The 25,252-nt window shown below is 33.3% G+C and overlaps 1 protein-coding gene across 1 annotated transcript in view; it reads right to left on the reverse strand.

The window, feature by feature from the left end:
- LOC111055435 overlaps nucleotides 1–25,252 on the reverse strand; it is a 324,213-nt gene that overhangs the window by 248,129 nt on the left and 50,832 nt on the right. The window contains exons 2-3 of the mRNA XM_039435440.1: nucleotides 18,118–18,294; nucleotides 6,854–7,034 (exon numbers count right to left, since the gene is read on the reverse strand). Coding sequence (XP_039291374.1) covers nucleotides 6,854–7,034; nucleotides 18,118–18,294 — 358 coding nt within the window. The remainder of the gene's footprint in view (nucleotides 1–6,853; nucleotides 7,035–18,117; nucleotides 18,295–25,252) is intronic.

Below are 25,252 nucleotides of genomic sequence, written 5' to 3' on the forward strand. Positions count from 1 at the left end.
AATAACGCCAAAGGTAAACCCAAAATTAGAGTTTTTTTGCGTTTTCTCAGTTATTTCATCAAGTAACATTTTCAAATTTGGTACAGGGGTTTAGCTAGGGTCTAAAAATTTTGTGATGAGGTGACTTTGATATTTCACCAAAAATACGCCCAAAATCAGCGTTTTTCTCAGCTTTACTGCGTTTTCTCAGTACGTTGTCTTTCTGATGGAATGGAGCATGCTCGAATGAAAAATGCAGCCGTGCGAAGCGAGGCCGCTGATCTCATTTTTGGACGATCCAGTCGGGGGTCCAGGAGCGAAGCTCCCTGGCTAGACGGATATGGCGAGCGAAGCGAGCTTGACGGCTAGTTTTTATATAAACCAAACTAACACTATGTACCCCGGTAAATAACTGTATAGGACATGAAAAGGCCTACTCATCTTCAATTGATTGAAAATAAATATTTGTAGAAAGTTTTAAAACATTTGAAGAATTCAGGCTATAATTCAGTACCCTGGACGTGACTGTTTATTATCTAGTTTTCATCGAGATTTGAATTTATTAAATGAGCTTCTTTATAATACCAAATGTGATTGATATAAATAACTCAACAATCATGTAGACTGTAATAAAAAAATCTCATCTATAAATTAACTTAACCTCAATGTAAATCTATATCAAAATCCAAAAATCTGGTGTGGCGCACTCACACAACTTTCCTTGCTGCTATGAAAATTGATCACCTGACGCTAGTGTTCACGCGCATCTCAAGTCTACTATTTTAAGATCTGAGCGAGCTCTGTCACCAGCTGGAGACACACGAGGTCTGCTATCTCTTGATAGTGAATGATTTAATAGAATCAACAGTTGCCAACAGTTTGCCATTGAACAATCACATTTTCTCAAATTTCGAGCTCATTTCCATTTTTATGTGGAAATGTTACTATGTTACTAATCATTAATTGTAGAGATTCCCATGCTCTATATTTACACTCAAAATGTTTTGTTTGAATTGTATCTGAAGACTGATAATATTGGGAATCTAAAATCAAACTTTGCATAGATGGGGCAAAGCTCCTGAAATTTTTACAGATATGGGACTTGTGGCAGTTGATGGAGCTTATCAATGACTATTCTAGGTATAAATTTGATCAAAATTGTTGGAGCCGTTTTCGAGAAAATCGTGAAAGCCCCTGTTTTTGACAACATTTTCGCCATTTTGGCCGCCATCTTGAATTGCATTTGATTGAAATTGTTCATGTCAGATACTTATAGTGTAAGGACCTTCAGTTTCAAATTTTAAGTCATTCCATTGATTGGGAGACAAGATATTGTGTACACAGACGCACATACACTCATATATATACACACACACAGACAGACAGACCTATATCCAAAAACCACTTTTTTGACTCAGGGGACCTTAAAACGTATGGAAATTTAAAAATTTGGGTACCTTAATTTTTCTGGAAAGCGATACTTTCCTTACCTATGGTAATAGGGCAAGGAAAGTAAAAACAAACAACAAAATGATACAAGCACCAAGCCGAATGTGATGATTAGGGGAAGTTCGTCTTTTGCCAAAACACTTTAATGTGTGCAAAAGATCGACACTGAACGTGAAACAACGAGTATTTGCCGAATAGAAAAACATTCATTCACACTACTCACGATTCGCCGAGTCGCTGCTCGGTGTTTGTCTAATGACGTATGTCTGGAGCCGGCTTAAGGCTGTGCAAAAGCTGAAAATAAACTTTTCCTACAGTTACCTTGAAAAGTGGCCATTCCTGCACTGATTACAGAACGCAAAGAATCACTTTTCCGCTCTAGTGCGGGAAAAAAATTTTCTGCACTCCAGATTTGCAACATGGCAACACAAAATAGTTGGTGGGTTATATGGAGGATTAGTGCACGAAAACAAAAATTAAGTTGGTAACAATGACTGTGGTTAGATTAAGATGAGAATCATTTCAATGGCTACCCTACATTTATGATAAAATCCCAATCTAGAAATCCAAAACAAGAATAATGTTTATCTAAATCATAATTAAATAATAACTTCTCATCATTTAATAATAAATAATGTTTATTTTCTATTGACAGTAATAATTATTTCAACTCCAAGCAATGAGAAATGTAGCAAACACACATTTTGAAATTCGAATTTACAGGTTGAATAATTACCGTTCGAAATCCATGTCAATAAAATTAATAAAATAACATTAGAATATACTACAATAAAATATTTTCTGTTGTCTATGTTATTTTATAAATATTTTTTAGTTTACTTATAGTATTTTTCGGTAATTATAGTTATTCATAATTCTGAATATCTGAATACTGTTTTTAGCTGGATGAAAGAACAAAGTTAGGTACGATTCTTCCCGCTAGGTCGCGCGCTTGTCGGTTCAGCCATTTTGCAGTCATCCAAACCAGCTTTTGGCGTGTATTTTGAATGCGATTTTTTTGTTTTATCTGTATTTTTTCTGATTCTTGAATGAATAAAAATGAGAACTTTGGCTGAGAATTTTCAACTTCAATTGGATTATTAATTTTTAAATGAATTAATGTTGTTATTAATAACAGCATCACACACACAAACATTTGATGGATTTCAGCCATCATTTCATCCATAATTACCCACTTTTCATATTCAATGGTAACTGTGGGAAATATTTAATGTGGAATATGTGTGCAAAGTTCCTCTGCTGCACTCAAGAAGCCATTCCGCCCTCGCCTACGGCTCAGGCATAAACGTTTCTTTCGGTGCAGCAAACTGTCACTTTGTGCACTGTAACAATAAACATTGTTACAATTGTGAGTGATGAGAATTATGCGAATTAGCCTGAGAAGTTAGCCTGTTGTGAAAATGAATTTTGCTGTTTTGCTTTTCTGCGTTGTGTTGTGTTGACTCTGTAAGTGTGTGTGTAGAAGTTGTGGTACTGAGAAGATCAACAATTTTCCTGGAGGAGCAGTCTGGTTCACGACCTTATAAGGCAAGGAATTCATAGCTGTCAAGGAAAAATAGCTGTCACTTGGTGGGAGAATGTATCTTAAATTGTAGTTGTAACGTTCCTTTCTATCGGTGGAAATTTTTCTAGAAAATAGTAACTGCCAGTCACAGTTAACATTGGTTAGGTCTATCTAGTATGGACGATCACACAGCTGTCCACCTCAAGACGAGAAAAGCGGAGTGGATTCACTCAGCGTCTATCCTCCGTCATAAGCAGTACAAAATGTAGTCTGATCAATATTTTTTGTTAATCATGGCTTCCATGCCAGCTTTAGGCTTTTTAGTGTTTGACTCTGAAACCTTTTGTTCCAGTAGCATTTTTAGTTTTTTCCGCCTCAGTAGTTGCTTTAATCAAGAAGAGAGAGAGAGTATCAAATTGTCACCTCACAACGGAGATTTTCCTCCTATAACCGCTACTAAAGGTACGTCATAGATTTATAATATTATTAAGGAAATGATTATCGATGAAAGCTTCCATCAGAGTGTTAAATTTGTTGTGATAGATACAGTTGAGTGTAATATGTAGAAATGTAGAGTACCTATTAGAAGAAGGAATTGAGAATGATATTTTTGATTTTAAATTATTTTTGAAGAGGAAGCTATTAACCTAAATTTCAATTACTGTTGTTTAAATCCAAATTGACTGATGTTTATGGTATATTATTATGAGTTCTATCAGTATTTTGTGTTATAGATTTCATTTGTTTGTTGATTCTAATGAAAAGCTTTCTTGATTATTTGGGAAACACCTATCATGTAATTTATTTTTTTTTAAATTACACTCTATATGTAATTTATGTAAGAGAAAAGACTAAAAAAAACCAACAACAATACTCGAAAGACCTTGTTATAAAAAATTGCTCAATCAACTAGTGAATTAAAGTCTGGTATTATGGAATACTATGTACTCACTTCTTTGTATAAAGGGCATGACCCTAATTACAAGTGAATTCTTTTCTATTAAATCAAGATATTGAAGTAGGTAATGTCTATTTGTGTTTTAAAGTAATAAGTATTGATTTGCGTTTTATATAACCTAAAGTAGGTTGACTTTATTATATTACTGGAGTTAAGTTAATTTTGTATTATCCTAGTTTATTTTTTTATTCTAACAGCGGTCAAAGTACGGGATCATCAAAGTATGGGATCATCGAAGTATGGGTTCATCAAAGTATGGGATCAATGTACGATTTCATCAAGGTACTGGTCCATGAATATCTCGTGAACGTGTGTCTCTAAGCCGCTGAGATGCCTCTAAATCGATGGCAGTCCTAGAAGCTTGGGGTATGCTGTCTCCTGATGGTAGAGCTCAATCACCGAGCCTAAATTTGAATTGAAGAAACAGCTTTGAGGTAACAACTTTTTTCCAAATCAAACGAACGTCCCAGGAACTCCGAATGTGACAAAATGGGTTTTAGTGACTACTGACTTTCAATCAATTAAGATGTGCGGAATTAGACTTTTGTTAAATCGTAATTTTGAGATATTATTGGGAATGGATAGATAACTAATTTTATCAATTTGGTTTGAGTAATAGATTTTTGGTTGTATCTTTACATTGAAATGTGAGGCCATATTTTCTCTGTAAGGATCCAGCTGGGAATTTCTGTTTTCTTTAAATTTGTATTTTATTATCTTCTAAACTACTAAAAGTTGAATTAGTATACGAAATGTTTAAAGGTCCCTTATTGATCAATTAATGTTTTAAAATAATTCTCATCTTAAAGTTGTAAAGGATCAAATGAAGTTTCAAAGACCCTAACCTTTTCTGAATTTGTTTTGATGACATATATTTTTGAATAGTTTTTCCAAGGTAGTATTCCATGATGTGATACTTGAGGAATGTTTGTCTTTGCAGCTTTCATGATATAAAGATACAGAATAGTTATTATTGGGGATCATTAATAATTGATAATGTTTTGATAGTGTTTTAAAGTTTCCAAGTGTGTTCTAAATTTAATGTCCTAAGAATTTTATGTGGATCTTTTCTTAAAATATTTATTGTCATTTATGATTAACTTCTGAGACATATCTATGATAATTTTCAATGATTGTTCTTTTGAAATTAGAGTCCTTTAAGCTTCTTATGATCCAATCTAAAACGTTTTCAAATGTAGAGCATACAGAGTATGTTATTACCGAATTATCTATATCAGAGATAACTTTCTAAATTTAGTAATTTTATTTTCGGTTTTCATGATGTAACTTCTTTGTTTTATCAATTGTTGAATTTAACTGTAAGAGGTGACAATATAGTTGATATCTTCTCTCTATTTCGTTGTCTCTCTTGTCATTTCTGGATTCCCGTTCTCTAGCACTAGGTATGTTTATCAAGTATCCCTTTTATTAAGTTATATTGTGTGTGCTTCTAAATTTTAAATTCCAAATTAACTTTCTAAATTCATAGCACGGCACAGCACTAGTTGCACAAATAACTATTCTACTGGTAATATTTTTCAATGTTTTTCGATTTGTATATCACCAAGCTATCAAAATGAAAAAGTTTTCACATGAAAACATTTTTTTCCCGATCATTACTTTTTGAGATATGAGCGCCTAAATTTCAAATTTTTGGGACAGAACATTTCAAATTTGGTGAAAGATGAATCCATGCGATTCAGAAGATAGATTCTTCATGATATTGGTGATCTAGTAAAACAAAAATTTTCTTCAAATGTCAATTTTTAAGAAAATTATTCAATTTACCAAAAATGACCAAAATTAACTCAACTGAAAGTTATTTCTGGTCATTTTTGGTAAATTGAATAATTTTATTATCAATATCTATCCTCTAAATTTCATGGATTCATATCTTACCGAATTTGAAATGTTCTGTCCCAAAAACTTAAACTTTAGGCGCTCATATCTCACTGGGCCCGTTCTGTGTACATGGAATGTGGTGAATTGTCCGATTCACAATTTACCAGGTGAAATGTTCCACGTTCCATGGGAAGAGTTTTGACAGATTCTGTACCAGAAACCAGTTCCAGTTCCAAAATCCTGCCTCACAGTCGAAGCATGGTAAATTGTCCGACCTGGTACAGTTCCAACTATCTGAGCTCTCATTGGTCGATTATTGTAGTCTGCTTGCTTCTCTGCGCATGCGCTGATAGTTCGTTTACTTTTCCGTAGCATAGCCATAGAATACATAACCAACAATATGATGTTTAATAGCCATTCATTAAATGAATTTTTCTCTATAGAAGATTTGAGAGTAATGGAATAAAATAAATGCACACTTTTCTGGACGGTAAGTTTGTAAAACAGCCTTTCTTTATTCACGCAGCTAGTAAACGACACATTTTAGTGTAAATGAACTTTATATGTGCGCGCAAAAAGCTTTAACCAACGATTTTGGAATGGCGTTCCATGGGAACATTTTGCACTAGTCACGTGATGGAACAATTTACAATTGGAACTGGAACAATTTACTGTACACAGATCGTACACATAGGTAATGATCGGAAAAAAACGTTTTCCTAAGAAAACTTCCTCATTTTGATAGCTTGATGATATTATACAGATCGTAAAACTATGAAAAATGTCACGAGTAGAAAATAATATGTTTATTTTTAGCCTTTGCACAGCCTTAATAAACAGACATGACTGAATAGGAGGTTGTTTACAATTATAATGGACTGCAATAAAATGTGTTTGGAAGCACAGAAATGCATGATTACATAAATTCAATAACATTCAAAATATTATCCAAAGCTTTTTTAACAACTCCAATCACTTGATAGTTTTAATTTCAAAAATATCACCAGTAGAAAGTTTATTTTTAGCTTTTTAACATCCTTAATCAATAGATTCGAATGGATGGTTTTCAATGAATTCTGTTGATTCAATAAATGAAATACCTTTCCATCATTAGTCTTGCAGCTCCATAGATCTTTCCTGAGATAGACGAAATATCCATCATAAGATACTATAGTTGCTCGCCCCTCCGCTGGTAAACTCTCATAGGTATTGGCAGCTCTTTTGAGAATTTCTGTCTGATGATGATCTTTGTAATCGGTGATGTCCTGGTGTCTGGTACATCTATAAACAAGATTGAGATGAGAGTCTGATAGAACAACTGCAACGTTGGCAAATCCTATTATATTAAGCGAGCAATTTCTGTTTTCTATTAAATTAGGCGAGCAATTTCTGTATATCCTATTGAATTAAACGAGCAATTTCTGTATCCTATTATATTAAGCGAGCAATTTCTGTATCCTATTGAATTAGGCAAGCAATTTCTGTATATCCTATTATATTGAGCGAGCAATTTCTGTATCCTATTAAATTAGGCAAGCAATTTCTGTATATCCTATTATATTAAGTGAGCAATTTCTGTATCCTATTAAATTAAACCAGCAATTTCTGTATATACTATTATATTAAGTGAGCAATTGTTGTATACTATTAAATTAAGCGAGCAATTTCTGTATATCCTATTATATTAAGCAAGCAATTTCAGTATGTCTGTTCATATTTTTATTGACCGAAGGGAAGCTGAGGTCTTAGTTTCGACTCGATCGGCTTTTGTCTGTTTGTTTGTTTGTTTGTTTGTACCGCAGTTTCAGTCGCAGTTATTGTCCGATTTGGATGAAATTTGATATGCAAGTTCTTTGAAACAAGGCGCAGAAACGTATGTGTAACACTTTTTGGTAAGACCTCCGGTTTTGTTTGTAATATTTAAAAAACCGTAGAATAACTTCAAAAGTTTCTTGTTCATATCTTCGAAGATACAGCAACTCATGTTCCTACTTTTTCGCAAAATCTCTAACTAGGGCATGGAGTCCAAGGCGGTTAGAGCATAGTATATCACACAGTGCGACCCATGTTCCAATCTCGTTCTTACCAGATCTTTTTGCAGACGATACTAATTGTTTTTTCTTATTCTAATAATATATCATTATAAAATTATCATTATGACTATATAGAATAATTGAATTGAATCATCTTATAATTATTGAATTGATTTATCAAAGTAATTAACTGCATGAATTATTTTTAAAAAATCTTCAACATCAATATATAAATTACTATTATCTTTGTTACAGATAACTCAACTATTTTAGTTGTGAACATTTTATACAGGGTGATTCATAATTATGGTAAAATAATTTAATACGTGATAGTAGAGGTGAAAATAAGGAAAAAAGTTCCTATAATATAAACATATATCCATAAACGCTTCATTAGCGAGCTATACAGGGTGAAAGATTTCGCCCGGAATTCAGTTCCTCTGGTGAAATACACCGATGCTGAATTGTTTGGGGACTAGTTTTTGAAAAACTTATGCTTGATTCATATGGAAAAATATCTGAAAAATTGAATAAAACTAGTCTGGAAGCTGTAGTGTGAGTAGTTTTTGAGAAAAAAGTTGAAATATGCAAAAAATCTAAGTAGAAAACACAGACGTTCGATGCCCAATAATTTTCTTTAATGACCAGTAAACAAATAATTTTTTGCGATAAAAATTGTAGAGAATTTAATTTTGGAAAAAATTATGTAAGCTGTGTAAGCTAAATTCAAAAAAAAGTTGGATAAAATGTATTCTTATGTAGTACATTACACCACAAAAATTTGCTGTTCTATGAGGAGAGAACTAATAACTGATAAGTTGTAGTTGATTGCAAATAAAATATTCGGTTTTTTATGAAACTTTTTTCATATGAAAGTAGCATATCTAAATGACATTAAACTTATACCAAAAGACTAGTAGATTATGTCATTAAGCCTGGGAGGAAGCTCGAACAGAAGTAGATGATCTATGATTCCTGCCCAAATGTTTACTGAAAACTGATGTTGTGGAAGATTAGGATTGATGGCATGAGGATTCTCAGCTGCCCAAATGTGTTAGTTGTGGACGTTAACAATAGTTGTTCTTGTAAAGTGTGCCTCATCGGTAAATAAAACAGTTGTTAAGAAGTTTGGGTAAACAAGTTTTACTAAAAACCATCGGCAAATACCAGCACGGGGAATACAGTCTCGTGGCAATAGAGTATGAACTTTCTGGAGGTGGTATGGATGTAATTGTTCCTTTTTTAGTATCCTCCAAATAATAGATTGATTGACATTAAACTGCACTGACAATTCTCTCGTGTTCTTCTCGGGATGTTCATAAATTTCATTAAGAACTTGTTCTTTTAACTCAACAGTCTTAGTAGATTGGGGTCTGGCTGCATAAATGTGCTCTTTGCATATCAAAGGATCTGTTTCAGACAGACGTTGATGAATAGTGGCAAGAAACCTTGAACTTGGACATACTCGGTTAGGAAAGTTCTCTTGATACAGACGTCTTGCTTCAGTATTACAGTAGTGTCCCATTCCACACATCAAATGCATAGATAGATAGATAGATATAAAAGAGCTTTATTGAAAAAAACAATATTTTACCAGAAGTATCATTTAAAAATATTGCATACACTATACGGCTTGGTCAAAGACCGTCAGCCGGAAATTCCGAATTACTAAGATAAATGAACACACATTCTTCATATAAAAATAAAATAAATAAATGAGTCTCTTTGGATAAAACAGAAGCATTCTAACATTTTATATTTCTAATGTGATCCAATTTCTTTCTTCATTTTTTAAATGAAAAAAAAAAATAATAAAGTCCAAATAATACATAATGATCAAATTTCTTGATAATACACAAATTTAATTAAACAACCTGAGTAGAAAAAAGTCGGAAAAGAGTACCCAATGACTAAATTACAAAATATACAACTTACTATGGCACTAACCAAACATGCGTAAGAAGGAAATAGAATCCATGTTACGCTATTTCAATTCTTAAATTAAAATGGATTAATTCTTTCTTTTTCAAAAGTATATAGGCCTATTACCTTTGAGTGGAAATGATCTAGATGAAAACGAAACAGCACCAACTTGACCTCAATTACAAACATTGACAACTATTGAGATGATGTATAATAATAATAACAACAATAATAATGGTTTGGTATTTTAATATCAAACCAAACTATTAAATTATTGAAATACCTCAGTAATTAAACTCTTGAATTAATTGCCACCTATAGCGCCAAGCATCTCTACAAAATAATGCCAGCTTTACCCAATCCTTGCCGTTCAAAAAATCAATAAAAATGCTTCCTGGTTAAGCTCAATAACTCCCAAATATCTAGATCTCCACTCTGATAGAATGGGGCATACTGCTAGGAAATGGAAAATATCCTCGTTATCCCCTCTGTTACATAATGAACAGCGCATGTCTCTATTTTCCAACCTCGGCTTGTAGTTCAAATCTATCAATCCACATCTTGCCTTCATCACCCATTTTATAAGCGCATGGCTACTCAGCTCCTTTATATGGCTCGCAGATCCTAGACCAAATTTCAGTGCTCTGTAATGAATATGAAAATTTGCCGCCATTGCACCTCTCAAAAGATCCTCCCTGAAATTCTCTCTCACCCCATCCAACAATTTCAACATTTTACTCTTCAAGTTACCCATATTCTGAGCGGAAAAATCCAAATTAACATTGCACTCTGTTGCCATTTGTATCCATGCCTTGTACCAAAAACATTTCTTCCTTATTACCTTCACAGCCATAATCTTTGGTAATCTATCATTTTCTATTTTCAAAACTTTATTCATGTATTGAAAATGAAGCTTTAATGTATACTCGAAAATCAGCCTTTCATCCGTTTCAAGAAACAACATGTAATTTGGTGTGTTATTTGGCAGAGCGAACAATCTTTTAATATACAATCGTTTTAGTTTCTCAATGCTATCAAATTTCTGAAACCCCCACACTTGTGCCGCATAACAAATTATTGCTCTACTACATGCATTAAATAATACCGATTTAGCTTCAAGATTGATTTTATTGTCATTTATCACTCTGTTCCAACCAACATTCAAACTCAATTTTGCAATCTGTATCCTCTCCTTCATGTGCTGCTCCATGCTCATTTTTGGTGTGAATGTCACCCCCAAATATTTATAACTGTTAACTTGTTCTACTTCATTGCCTCCAAAAAACCAGCGCTCATTTCTACCCATTCTTCCACCGTTTCTGAAAACTAAAATTTTTGATTTTTCCAGGTTGACAGTTAGATTCCACTGCTCGCAATACTGTTTCATATTATTTATCATCCTTTGTAAGCTAACAGGAGAGTCTGACAAGAGTACAATATCATCGGCGTACATTAGTACCCTTATTCGTTTGTTTGCCACTAGTATGCCTCCCTCTAGAGCATCATCTAAATCATTCAAAAAGATTGAGAATAATAACGGGCTGATCACGCATCCCTGCCTTGAGCCCATCTCTGTAGCAAAGCTCTTTGTCAGGCCATCTTTACACCATACACTAGCAATTGTTTCACTATTCAAAGCTGTTAGTATATCAATCATTTTTGTGGATAAACCTAGGCAGGATAACTTGTAGAAGAGAGCGCTTCTATCAATAGAGTCGAACGCGGCTCGGTAATCGACGAAGAAACAGTAAACTTTATTTTTTCTAATCTGCAATTTTAATTGAATAATAGATGAAAGAGTGAAAATATTATCGACAGTTGAATAACCTTTTCTGAAGCCGGCCTGATATTCATTGAGAATATTTCTGTCCTTGACCCATTTATCAATTCGTTTCAACAAACATCCACAAAACAGTTTTGCGATAACGTCCATAAGTCTTATACTTCTATAGCTCTCTACATTTTCTCTCTCTCCTTTCTTGTAGAGTGGGAACACGATCGATAACTTGAAACTGTCTGGCACGTCACCCGAGTTGAAAATTCAAAATCAAATAGAATTGTAATCTTATCAATTAGACTCGACGGAGCATTTTTGTAAAATTCATAGGAAATGCGATCCACTCCTGGTGCTTCATTATTTTTAGCTTCCTTTATAACTAGCAACAACTCTCTCATTTCAAAATTCCTATCCATCTCTAAGTTCTCCACTATAGGGACTGCATACTGTACTGTATCACTTATCAATTGAGGATTCCATAATTTTAAAAAGTAATTCACCAAATCTTGAGCATTTATAGAATTCGAAACAAATTTATTCATATTTTTAAACTTATTTAATCCATCCCAGAAGCTTTTTGTATCTCTTGCTGAATTTAAATCATCAATAAGTCTGCAGTTGAACTCTTTTCGCTTTCTCTCGCACAAACTTTTGAATGAACGTTTCACTTCTAGATAATTTATCCTATTTTATTCAGAGTGGTTGTTTCTGTAAAATTTCAAAAGAGACATGACTAATTTTCTCGAATTCCAACATTCCTAGTCAAACCATGGTTGCTCAAATTTTATATTTTTTTGTCCAGGCTCCTTTATCTGACTACTTCCTGACGCCTCTATTATACAATTTTTTATATTGTCCAATAATTGACTATTATCACTGCCTTCTACAGCCATGCTTTGAACAATATCAGTGACTCTATTTTTATAATTCTCAATACCACACCTTAATACTAGTTTGGGCAACAGAGGCAGACAATCATGTTGCTCATCTTCGCGTGCCATGTATAATTCTAATTTTATGGGCATATGATCGGAATACGCACACGGTATTACTCTAAAATTGTGAACATAGCAAGTAAGACTCAATGGCACGGCTGCTTTATCATTAACTGACGCACCACTTGCCCCAACAAACGTCATCTCACCCTCCTTATCTCCTTCTGTTCTCCCATTAACAACAATATAACCCAGATTATCACACATTTCTAAATACTTTTTTCCTCTTGAATTTATAGTCAAGTCTTTTGAGGTTCTTAATAAGTACAATCCTCCTAAATCATAATCAGTATAATCAGTTACTCTCATTCCTTGCATATTGCCTATTCTAACATTCTTATCACCTATCAACGCTATTTCTAAATCTGAATTCTCCAATAGGAAATCATACAGCGCTGTTCAAAATCTGTCTGCCAATTATTGGGATTAATATATACAGGAAATAAATGAACATCCTTATTTTCACTAATCTTGACAATCGCCACTGGTCTACCTCTCACTCTTTCTACTCTAATACTATCTTTAAAAATAGAGTTTTTATTCAAACCCAACAATAAACCCCCACTAGCTCTGCCGTAATGAAAAACTCTCACACCCCAATTCCATACAACTATAAAATCTGAGAGATACGAATTAAAATAACCAGCATCTTTCTCCAACACAAAAGTTTCACTTAAACATATTACGTCGTATTCTCTTAGGATATTGAAGAAACTGTTCTCTTTAAGTTTACTTTTCAGACCACAAACATTATAATACAAAATAGACAGAATAGAGGTTTCACCTCGACCGTTCCCTGTACCTATCTGACCGTGTGGTGATTGAGCCGTGTGCGCGGGTCGGCCTCATTCGTTATGAGGCGAGTCGCCATCCTCGTTGCCAGCTACTTGGGCGTCGGGTCGTCGACGTCGATCTCCCCTCGTAATTGCTTGTATCTGCTCGGTGAAGTCCATCCTCAGCATCTCCTTCAGTTTTTCCGCTCCGTCCTCTGTACCAGCCATCAGCCTGTTGCCATCTTTCGACCATTGGAATTTAATTTCTTCCACCAACATGAAATCGAATCCTATATAAGTTTTAATTCCGTTTGTCATCCTATCAATAGCTTTCTTCAATGCCAACAGTCTAGCACGGATAACACGAATGTCCTTTGGATAATCTCGATGGACCACAAAATTTGTATTTTTCAACTTGCGAACATTTTTGAAAATTTTATTGATATGTTCATCTTTTGGTATATGCGCGATTACTGAAGGTCCTCTGCCCAACAAATGAGCCCTATTTACTTCGATTTCACTCGTTATACCTAAAACTTCCGAACAAAATTCTTTCACTTTCTCAACACATTTATTGTTTTCCACGTTTCGTAATCCTTTGAAAATCACATTATTTCTTCGTGATCTAGTTTCGAGCTCAATAAGCCTCTCCTCACTTTTTTCACCCATACGGCGCATTTTTTCTAACTCTCCTTTAAGCGATTTATTTTCCTCCTCTAACACCGTAATTTTCGCGTTAAACGTTTGAATGTCTTCCTTAGTAGCAAGTTTAGAAATGTTTTCCTCTAGAATATTTTTAAAAGAGTCCATTAATTGTGTAAGTGACATACAAAAAATCAGCTGTATTGGAACAGCTGTTAATAACATCAATGATTTCCAATCAATTACAACCTATGAGTTATTAGTTCTCTCCTCATAAAACAGCAAATTTTGTGGTGTAATGTACTAAATAAGAATACATTTTATCCAACTCTTATTTGAATTTTGTTTACACAGCTCACATATTTTTTCCAGAATTGAATTCTCTACAATTTTTATTGCAAAAAATTATTTGTCTACTGGTCATTAAAGAAAGTTATTGGGCATCAAACGTAGGAGTCTGTGTTTTTCTACTTAGATTTTTTGCATATTTCAACTTTTTTCTCAAAAACTACTCACACTACAGCTTCCAGACTAGTTTTATTCAATTTTTCAGATATTTTTCCATATGAATCCAGCATAGGTTTTTCAAAAACTAGTCCCCAAACAATTCAGCATCGGTGTATTTTACCAGAGGAACTGAATTCCGGGCGAAATCTTTCACCCTGTATAGCTCGCTAATGAAGCGTTTATGGATATATGTTTATAGGAACTTTTTTTCTTTTTTTTTCTTCTTCACGTATCAAATTATTTTACCATAATTATGAATTACCCTGTGTAATCATAAAAATTAAAAGACTAATAAATCATTGTCACCAACAAACCCATCTTATTTAGAATCATTTTCCATCTCACCATCCTCTGTGAGACGATTCATAATCTAAATTGCCTACTGCATATTCCATTTTTTCATCAGTCGACCCATTTCTTATAATTGATTATTAGAAAAGTTGTAATTTATGTTCATGTTGTGAATATGGAGACGATATAAAGGTACCTCCTTGATAAGTCCGGTGTCCCTGCAAACAGTGTCTCCAGCACTTTCAATGGAGGAAATAATAGATGACATGGCTAAATCTTCACAATATACTGTACTTACTGGCCGTTCTCTTCAGATTGAGAGTTGTATTCATGAGCGAGGTCTACTGTTCGCAGAACTACTAGTATCTGGTTATTTATGTTCAAAGGATCTCGAAAACGGCTTTAACGATTCTCACTAAATTTGGAACATAGAAGGTTTATGATATGAAAATTCGATTGCACTAGTTCTCATCCCTGTGATAACTCGCTGAAGGACATTGAAAGGATAGATACGTCCTTGGGAAAGCAGCTGGAAATTTTGTCGTCTGTCGATGATGGAAATGAGTGAGCGAGTTCATGTGTGTGGGACTGTGTCAAAATTATGACTCAGCTGTTGAAATTTTGTAACCATTCAATCAGGTACTTTTTATCCTGATTAATTCCAGTAGAACCATCCTTTTGAATTTGTCTTCTCTGATTTGGTTCATGTGAAGTTGATAAGGATTAAAATTTAACCGGATTTTGTGCAACCGAGCCTTTGTGAGGGGAATTTTGCATTCCTCTGGGAATTAATTTCAATTTACTGTGATTAGATAGAACATCTCTGTATGAACTATGAATGTTATTATAATTTCTTCTTTCGTAATAAATTTGTTATGCCTCTGTACTCCAGAGCAAAGCTCGGTCCCGATATTATCTGATTATCATAATATTATATTGAGCGAGCAATTTCTGTATATCTGTTTATATTTTTATATCTGGTTATCTGGTTATTTATGTTCAACGGATCTCGAAATCGGCTCTAACGATTTTCACGAAATTTGGAACATAGTATTTTATGATATAAAAATTCGATTGCACCAGGTCTCATCCCTGAGAAAACTTGCTAAAGGACATGGGAAGGATAACAATTATTCATCCTTGGAAAAACAGATGATAATTTCGTCGTCTGTCGATAACAGAAGATGCATGTGCCTGTATGGGAGAGAGACAGAATTATGTTCAGCTGTGAAATCAATCAGCTCACGAGAAATATTATCTGAAATTTTATTCGATTTGATCAAAATAATCTGATTTGTTGACATGATTCATGATATATCATTCTAAATTAGAGTATATCATAATACTTTTTGAAGTTATCATTATTTGGCTACTAAATGGTGATCATTCAAATGTTTATAGGCGTAGAATGATCCAATGAGATGGGAATAGTAATTATACAGTAGATAAATATGTTTTGACAGTAAACAGAGTACATAACACTTGGAAAATTGGATGTTGTAAAAATTACAACACGCGACTGCTCGTGTGTCTGAGTAGGGCGCGACTACCGAAAGGTTGATGTAAACTAGTGTACAGGATGTTTACTAATAATATCATATTTAAATTTTCCGGAAGTCTTCAGTTACTCACACAGCGGCCATTTTGCTTTTTCCACTTATTATTTTTTTTCTAAATAAAGTTCGAACATACGATATTGAAACTTTGCACGATCATTTATAACAACTAGACAAAGCTGGAAAAAATTAAGATGATTTTTCAAATTCATAAAACAAAATGGCGGCCATTTAAAATTTTGTTTATTGAATAACTCAGAAACCGTTGATTTAAAAAAAATTACAAGGATAACCTTTTCTAGTAAATTCAATTACCTATCGATTGGTACCAAATGTTTCAAGATTGGACCAATATTAACTAATATATGGCAGCTCTCGTGATAGGTGACAGTGAAAGTTTGTTGCAGTGCAAACCAAGGCATGCTAATAGAGTCGCCTCAATGATGCAACCATCTCAGTTGGCAGTACATGTTAGTCTAATAGTAAGCAATTTTAGATCATATCAAACAATAAAATAACGTTACATAACACTCTAAAGGTGGGTCACCAGCCACTAAAGTTGCCATATCTCAGTTAATATTGATCCAATCTTAAAGAATCTGGTACCAATCTATAGGTAATTGAATTTACTAAAAAATTTATTCTTGTAAAGTCTTTGTGAAACCAACGTTTTCTCAGTTATTCAAGGGAAAAAAATTTTAAATGGCTACCATTTTGCTTTGATTTGATAATTTGAAAAATTATCATATTTTTGTAGCTTTGTCTAGTTGTCATAAATAGTGCAGGCACCGAATGCTCAAAAGAGGGTATAGAGGGAAAAGTTGGGTAGACAATTTTTGACCTCGCAGTTCTGTTTAGGGTCGTAAGGAGGTGAACACATCAAAAGTCCCCACCCCTACCCACTGTGCTAAGGGTGTGGCGGTGGTTTAAAGGTACCATTTTTTGGTTTATCGCATATAACTCAGAAACTATGTATCATAAGGACTTGACTGTCATATACCCAATTGAAGCATACAAAATTTTCTACAATATTCAGTCCACAACTTTTTTTATACCGTATTATCTTCTAGTTTTCAAGATATCCGCCCTTGTAAGTGTGACGTTTTTGAAAAAACACGTTTGCCACCAATTTTTTTTTATTTTTGCTTTTATATTTTTTTAAAAATTGATGGGAAAAATCCATGCTGATCATGAGCTTATAGAGCATTGAATTTTCTTCTTATTTCATGTATAATTTAACATTTTTACAAATTTCCCTGCACCTTTTGCAGCAGCTTCAGTGTTGAGTGTGAAATCTCCAGTTTTGCAACAATGGACCAATTGACAAATGAATTTAGAGGGAATGTTTTAAACAAATTTTTTGACTTTGCAGCTTTGTTGAGACTAGTTGGGAGGAGAAAATTTCAAAAGTCCCCATTCCTAACTCATGTGCTAAGGGGATGAGGGTGGTTTAAAGATGGCATTTTTCAGCGTTTCGCTTCCAAGCTCATATCTTGAGAACAATGCGTTCAACCAACATAACTAATTATTCAAAAATGAAGCTCGATAAATTCTCTACACTTTTTGTTCAGTGAATATTTTTTGTTCATGTGATATTTCCAACAGTTCCTGAGATTTTCGCTCCTGAAGTTGTGTAATTGTTAAAATAACAAGGTTTTATCCAATGTTTGTCAACTTTTTGTGTAGTTGAGAAGTTGATATTGTGGTAATTATTCATATTGAATGAAAAACAATTTGACAATCTCTTAGTCATTTTCATTCATTTTTGTTAAAGTGTTCTGACAATAAATGAATCTTGAATATTGTAACATATATAAATAGAGAACTCTAATCTAATTTGAACTACAATAATAGGATAAATACTCACGTGACGAGAGTTCCAGCATCACCTTTGTCTTCGACTGGTTCAGACCCGATGAGCAGACTGTCTCCAACGTCACTGATTTGCTTGGTGCGCAGAACGCCCCGATTCGTCTCATAGGAATTTGTCCTGACATCTCCATAGACCACTCCATCATCGGTTGCGGTTGGCGAAGCATTTAACCTGAAACACAAACAAACCGAACAAACTAAAACATACTAAATAATCAACAAACATATACAGGGGTAACTACAGGGTGACCCAGAATATCGGGAACTTTTAAAAACGCCATAGAATATTATTGGGAAGGGCAAAAATGATTTTAGTCAAACTAATGTGAAATTCGAGGCTTGTCATTCGAGAATTATTGATAATATCTATATGAAGTAACTAATAGTTTCGTAAACAGTAGACCTCACGCAGTTTTCTCATCCACAAGTATCTGATGTCACCTGTTCTAGTTGATTCAGTTGAATTCAGTTGAATCATAATTTACTCTCCTTACAAACTGTTATTTGTTTTCTCCAAGATCCAAAACTCACGTATGTTGTCAGACATGACCAGACATCTGTGTAATGCATGAAAAAAATAATCCACTTGTCAGCTGATTGATTGTGAATAATTCTATAGTCTGATTGATCCTATCTTCAAAGTAGATGATATATATAGTGATCAGAGTATGGAGGAATTCCTTTTCTATTCATATTATCCTTGAAATGCGAAATTTCAAAAATCCTTGTGTATAGCCTACATCGACGCGCAGTTGAAAAAGGAATATTCCTGCCAAATCTCAACGAATTCTATTAACGCGTTTGGCCGTAATCGCTTTGCATACAGACAGACAAAAGCAAATCGAGTTGAAAAATAGACCTCACTACGTTCGGTCAAAAATATTGTTAATGGCAATAACATCTCTGATAACATTAATTGCAATGTAAACGTGTGGCAATTAATGGAATCCGTTCCCATATTTTACAATGCTTTGAATGAAGTCTACTTCGAAGATTTTATGAGCATATGCAAAATGTTTATTCTAATACAAAGGTTAAATGAGATGAAATGAAATTGCATATCATGAATAAGCTGAGAGGTAACTTTAAACTGAGAGATAGAGAGAGGTCTCTCAGACTGAGAGATAACAAGAAGCATTATTTTTAAACAGCCGTTTACAAGATTCTAATAATTTTGAAAAAGAATTTCCCAGGTATGTTTGGCCTAACTCTAAAAATGCATTATTGATAAATATAATTCAACGCAGGTATTCATCAGACATATCAATACCAACATTTGCTTCTAAAGCTGCGTTTACACCAAGATGTTAATAACTTAATCCTTAAAGATTCTATCAGATTGAACGGACTTGACAAACACATATGTTCATCATGTGTATGATAAGTCATGTTCAATCTAATAGAATCTATAAGGATAAAGTTATTAACATCAATTTTGTTAAATAGTTTTGGTATAAACGCAGCTCATTTGAATTATTTAAATAACTAATTGCTTGACAATACACTTGCTTGATAATCCATGAGTATGGATTATTTAATTCACACTATCAGTGTAGATTTGTAGTATATCAGTGTAGTAGTATTGTAGTATATCAGTAAGCAGTTCCCAAGTGACATTCATCATACATTATGCATGTTTGATTTCAAATCATTTGTTGAGTTTGAAAAGAAATTGAATCAAATCTCAGGTTTCAATAATTATAATAGATTTGGAATAGACATGCATTCAAATTTAATGTCAGATTGTTATGCGATATAAACAAGCAAAGTAGAATTCAACATCAGTATGAATAAATAAATTTTATTAACTCAAGAATTTGGTTCAAACATAGAGTATTGTCAATAAAAAGATTAGAAAATAATAATAGTTACATATTGTTAGACATAGAACAATATTAATCACTTAATTATTTTTAGTTACAGTCCTAAGTTATTGTTCACTTAATTTCAGTTCAGTCTTACAGTTTTATAAACATCACACTTTTATTAAATCTCTAGTCAAGATCAACAGTTGCGTGTCATAAAAACAAAGTCAATAGCTAAAATAATATTGTAAACAGACAATATAGACAGAAAACAAAACACAGCAAACAAGAAACACACATTCAGAAAGCATCCATATCACAGTTCAAATCAAGAATTACATTCTTCATGTTAAATTCAGTTTCATTCAAGAACTCAGCAATAGAGTGGAAAGGTTTCTTCTCAAACCACCTTTAAGTCTACACTTATATTCATTGGAAGGAGCTATTCTTACATAAAGAGGTAAACTATTATATAATTTTATACCACCCACAAGCCAGTGGTCTTGTGTCTTTTTCAGTCCACACCGAGGTTCATTAATAATAGGCTATGACTAGATCTTACATTGAAGCTGTGCAAATAACCACGTTCATCATAGTTTGATATGGTTTTTTAACATGTTGTCATGAACCAGAAGGTTTGACAAACCCCCATACATCAGTTTCTTCCCTAAGAAGAGAAATAAATTTTTTTCAACTTTAAAAACTAAAAGCTGATCAGACAGTTTTGGCTGAAAGACTAAAAACGCTGAGGAGAGGTAGAAGTGGGGCTAGTATTCTAGTCTCTCCTCCAGCCAGCTAGTGGAAAAAGCTTTCCACTTTTCTTTCTGTATAAATTTCACACTTTTTCATCGCCTACCTCCCGAGACAGACCGAGCTGACCCGTGGATGGACATCCCCTGGTTCTCCATTCAGACCATGGCAAGTTAGGATGGACATCAACTGTATAACAGTATCGTTCCACATCCAATTTATTTTTTCTATATTGTTTTGATTTTAGAAATTCCAAATTATTTATAAATTAATAATGTTTTTTGAACTGTCAAATAACTTGTTTAAATAAAAAAAAACAATAATCTGTCCAACACAATTCTGTCTAACGTTTTGAAAAATCATTAGCAACAAGTTAATTTTAATTTTTTTGAAATTGATTAAATGCTCAAAATTTCATAACCCTCCTTAATTGTTCTGTATTAGAATAGTTGTAGTATAAATAATTTTATAAAACCAAAATATGTTAAAATTCACATTTAAATCTCACAGAAATTTCTTCTTTTAAATAAAATAAATATGACTCCTAGAAAAAATGTTTTTCTTTCAAATTCAAAAAATCATCTAGTTGATAATAAAAAAAACCAACTGCTTTTGCTCTACCATCAAATGCTACGCAACAACAATATTACAGTATTCCCGTCTGGGAACTGGTGGATCGCCCCCTTTTATCACTTTACAAACAGGTCACCAATCATTTATTACAAATGATGGATAGCACAGTTCAATCAATTTAATGTTACAAATGGTAGAGGTTACGCCGAGCTTATTTCTGCATTACACAAATAAATTAATAAGAAATAATAAAAACATTAAAGCAGATTAATCTAACGCTAAATGTTGAACTTTCCCCGTGTCCCTCAAATTATATAAAACACAAATGTTTGCAAAACTCAAATCAAAAGTTCTTGTAATCAAATTAAATTAAATAGAACTAAAAACTGGCGTTTGATCAGTGAATTAATTCCAATACATAATAGCAAACCATTTTGAATGAATTTTTATTACAGGAAGTGTATTGTTATTTCGAAGTAAGTTGTGTTTTCAATGAATGTTCCATTTTAATGCCAAGGTTATTAACTATCTGAGCCCACTAATTGATGAAATATTGAGTGCAAATGCTATATACATTTTCATTTGAATTATTATTATATATATTGTAATTGAATAGCAGTCAACGCAAATGAGCGTGAGAAGAGTCATCCTACAGTTATTGCCTATTGGTATTTTATTGCTTTCCATTGTTTCGTGCTTGACTTAGATCAATCATCCAGCTATAGGCTACTGCATGTTATACAAATATATAAAATGTATCTCGTTTTTATGAATTGTGCTAGGAAATATGTCCTCAACTACTCTAACTGACTTACGTACTGTTCAAACTTCCAAACTCAATTTGGAAACAGCAAAAAAATTATCGCAGGAATATAACCTTTACATTCCCGCTAATGTTGATCTTGAGTTTGTCCGCTCAAATCTTCGTCTTATTAAAGAAAGTTTCAATGATATTTCAAAATATCAGAAAGAGCGTGATAGAGCGATTCAATACAATATTATAGATCGAGTCCCACTTTCAGATACGTTAAAAGATAGCTATCCCGATTTATATGTCCTTGAAAACCACCTAAGAAGAAATTTCAGACTAGCAAGCTCAGGAGAACAAAGCCTTGAAAATACACCAAATAAACTATTAACACCTTCTGCCAGCAAAACTAACGTATTTTTCCCCCTGAACCAATTAAAACAAATTCATGTACTCAAACAGAAAGTTTCACTACAGATTCTTACACTCAAACCGAAACATATATTTTTTTTTTTTTAAGATTACGTCTTGGGGACCCCAGGATGGAGTATAAGACAATATACCATATAATATGCCATATAATATGCATAAGTAATATATATACACATATGGTTTGAATATAAATCGCAGTATGTACCTAAGTAAAAAGGCTGTCCAGTTTATTTATAACATAGAAAATACTGTGTATTCATACACACAGAATGTCAAGACTTTGAAACCAACCCAGATATTCAGATGGAAAGGAACTCTTGGATACTATAAAATGTTCCATCGACCAAAAACTTTTTTAGTTGATTCTTGAATATTTTCATACTTTCCTGATTTTTCAATGTATTTGGTAGTTTATTATAAAATACCCTACCAATATAGCTAGGCTTTTTCTCAAAAAGTCTGCTATTATGGCTTTCTAGAAAATAATCGGCTCTATGTCGTGTATTGTGATCATGAATGTTAAAATTTTGGGTTATACTGTTCATTTTCACATACAAGATTGTTTCATAAAGATACAAAAAAGGCACTGTTAGCAGTCCAAGTCTTTTGAAAAAAGGCCTGCATGACTCCAGTCTATCATTTATACCTTCCATACACTTAATAGCCCTTTTCTGTATTTTGAAAACTCTGTCCAGGTTTTGTTTAGATGTGTTACCCCAAACTATAATAGCGTACCTCACATGTGACAATAAAAGACCGTGGTATGCTGTTAGGAGTAACTTTTTGTCTTTCAACCTGGAAAGTTGTCTGAGAATAAATACAGCAGAAGACATTTTATTACAATTTTTTTCGATGTAGGGGGTCCAAGTCAATCGTCTATCCAATAAGATTCCAAGAAATGCTATCTCTTCTTCTTGTTCAAGTTGACAATCACTTATAAATACATTAAGCGCCCTATCCTCATTCGGATTATATTTGTTCTTGAATTGAAGGAATTGGCATTTATTGCTGTTAATAGTTAACTTCATTCGATTTAAAAATTGGACCATTGACTGTACACCTATATGGGCATTTATTTCTAAATCATCTAGAACTCGATTATTGAAGATAAGTAATGTATCGTCAGCAAACAAGCAGACTCTACCATTTATCAACTCATCTGGCAAACGATTAATATATAGTAAAAAAAGCAACGGTCCAAGGATCGATCCTTGCGGCACTCCAGCCTTAACCTCTAATTTGTTTGAATTATTTTTTACCACACGATTTTCAACAACCGAAGTGAGCTCTACACATTGTTCCCTGCCCGTGAGGTATGATTTAAACCACCCAAGTTCAACCCCGTGTATCCCTACATTTCCAAGTATCTTCAGTAAAGTTTCATGATTAACACAATCAAAAGCCTTAGGTAGATCAAGAAATATTGCAGCTGCTTTATCTCCCGAATCCATCATATCGATCAATCCTTCCACCAGAGAAACTATATATTGCTGTCTTTGTTGATTTACCTTTTTGAAAACCATGTTGCTCATCGCAAATGATCTGAGCTTCATCAAGGTACACAAGTAACCTATTTAGCACTACCTTCTCAAAAATTTTACTCATTGTATTAAGTATACTGATAGGTCTATAATTCTCCACTTTTCTCCTATCACCAACTTTAAAAATAGGCAAGATTTTCCCCTCTTTCAGTTTATCCGGGAAAATACCGTGTCTCAGTGAGTGATTGACAAGATCAAGCAATGGATCTAGAAGTTGGTCTTTACACTTTTTGAGAATTGAGATTGATATCCCGTCCATTCCTACAGACTTTTTATCTTTCAAACTATCAATAATTTTTGATAACTCATCCCGGGTTACTGGCTGAAATTTGAAAGCATTTTGAATTGCATTGGCAGTCCCTTCAGCAACTTGTTGATAATAGTTATTAAAGAGATTACAAATATCTGTACTATCATATATGAACTTTCCAGTTTTCTATCTTTTTAGGGGTAGTGGTGAGGACATGCTCTTGAGCTACGTTCCTGTCCCTATTTATCACATCCCACACTGCAGTGTTGAAGTTAACACTACTTTTCAGTATTTCTGCTGTTTTTTTGTATTTAGCTTCCTTAACTTCTTTCATATAACTTTTTTTTACAGCTTTATAATTTTTCTCACTTATAACATTTCTTGCTATTTTAAATTCATTGTATGCTTCCCTAACCTTATCTCTTTGTGCCAGAACATCTTCAGTAATCCACTCTTCTATCTTGTTCAATTTATTTTTTACAGGGACATTTTTTAAAGGGCAGCAAATACTAATGTGAAATCTTAAAATACTAATGAATTTATCATATTTATCATTAAAATCGTCTATGCCAGAAACAATACCTCAATCTTGCAATAATAATTTTTGTTTCAAACAATTAATATTACCCTGTTCACATTCTTGAATTACCTTCATTAATTTACTGACTCTAGCTTTATTATGACCCTGAATTCTTACATCTAAAATTTGGAAATCATGGTCAGATAGTTATGAATTACCTAATCTGATTCTACAGTTATCTATATTTGTTAGGATGTTATCAATAATTGTACATGAGGTTCTCGTCACTCTGGTATATTCATGAACTTTTATTTCTAAGTTATTCATATTTATAATATCTTTAATATCATCCGTCATCTTGTTTCGCACTGCAAAATTTGTATTAAAACCACCCCCTACAATTACTTTGGAATATCGATTTGTGGTAGTTTCTAAGATTTTATTGAAATTCATACAAAAATCTTCCCAATTACCATTTGGTGACCTGTATATACCCAGGACAGCCACTTCA

This window comes from Nilaparvata lugens, chromosome 9 (assembly GCF_014356525.2).
Source record: "Nilaparvata lugens isolate BPH chromosome 9, ASM1435652v1, whole genome shotgun sequence".
Taxonomy (NCBI): domain Eukaryota; kingdom Metazoa; phylum Arthropoda; class Insecta; order Hemiptera; family Delphacidae; genus Nilaparvata; species Nilaparvata lugens.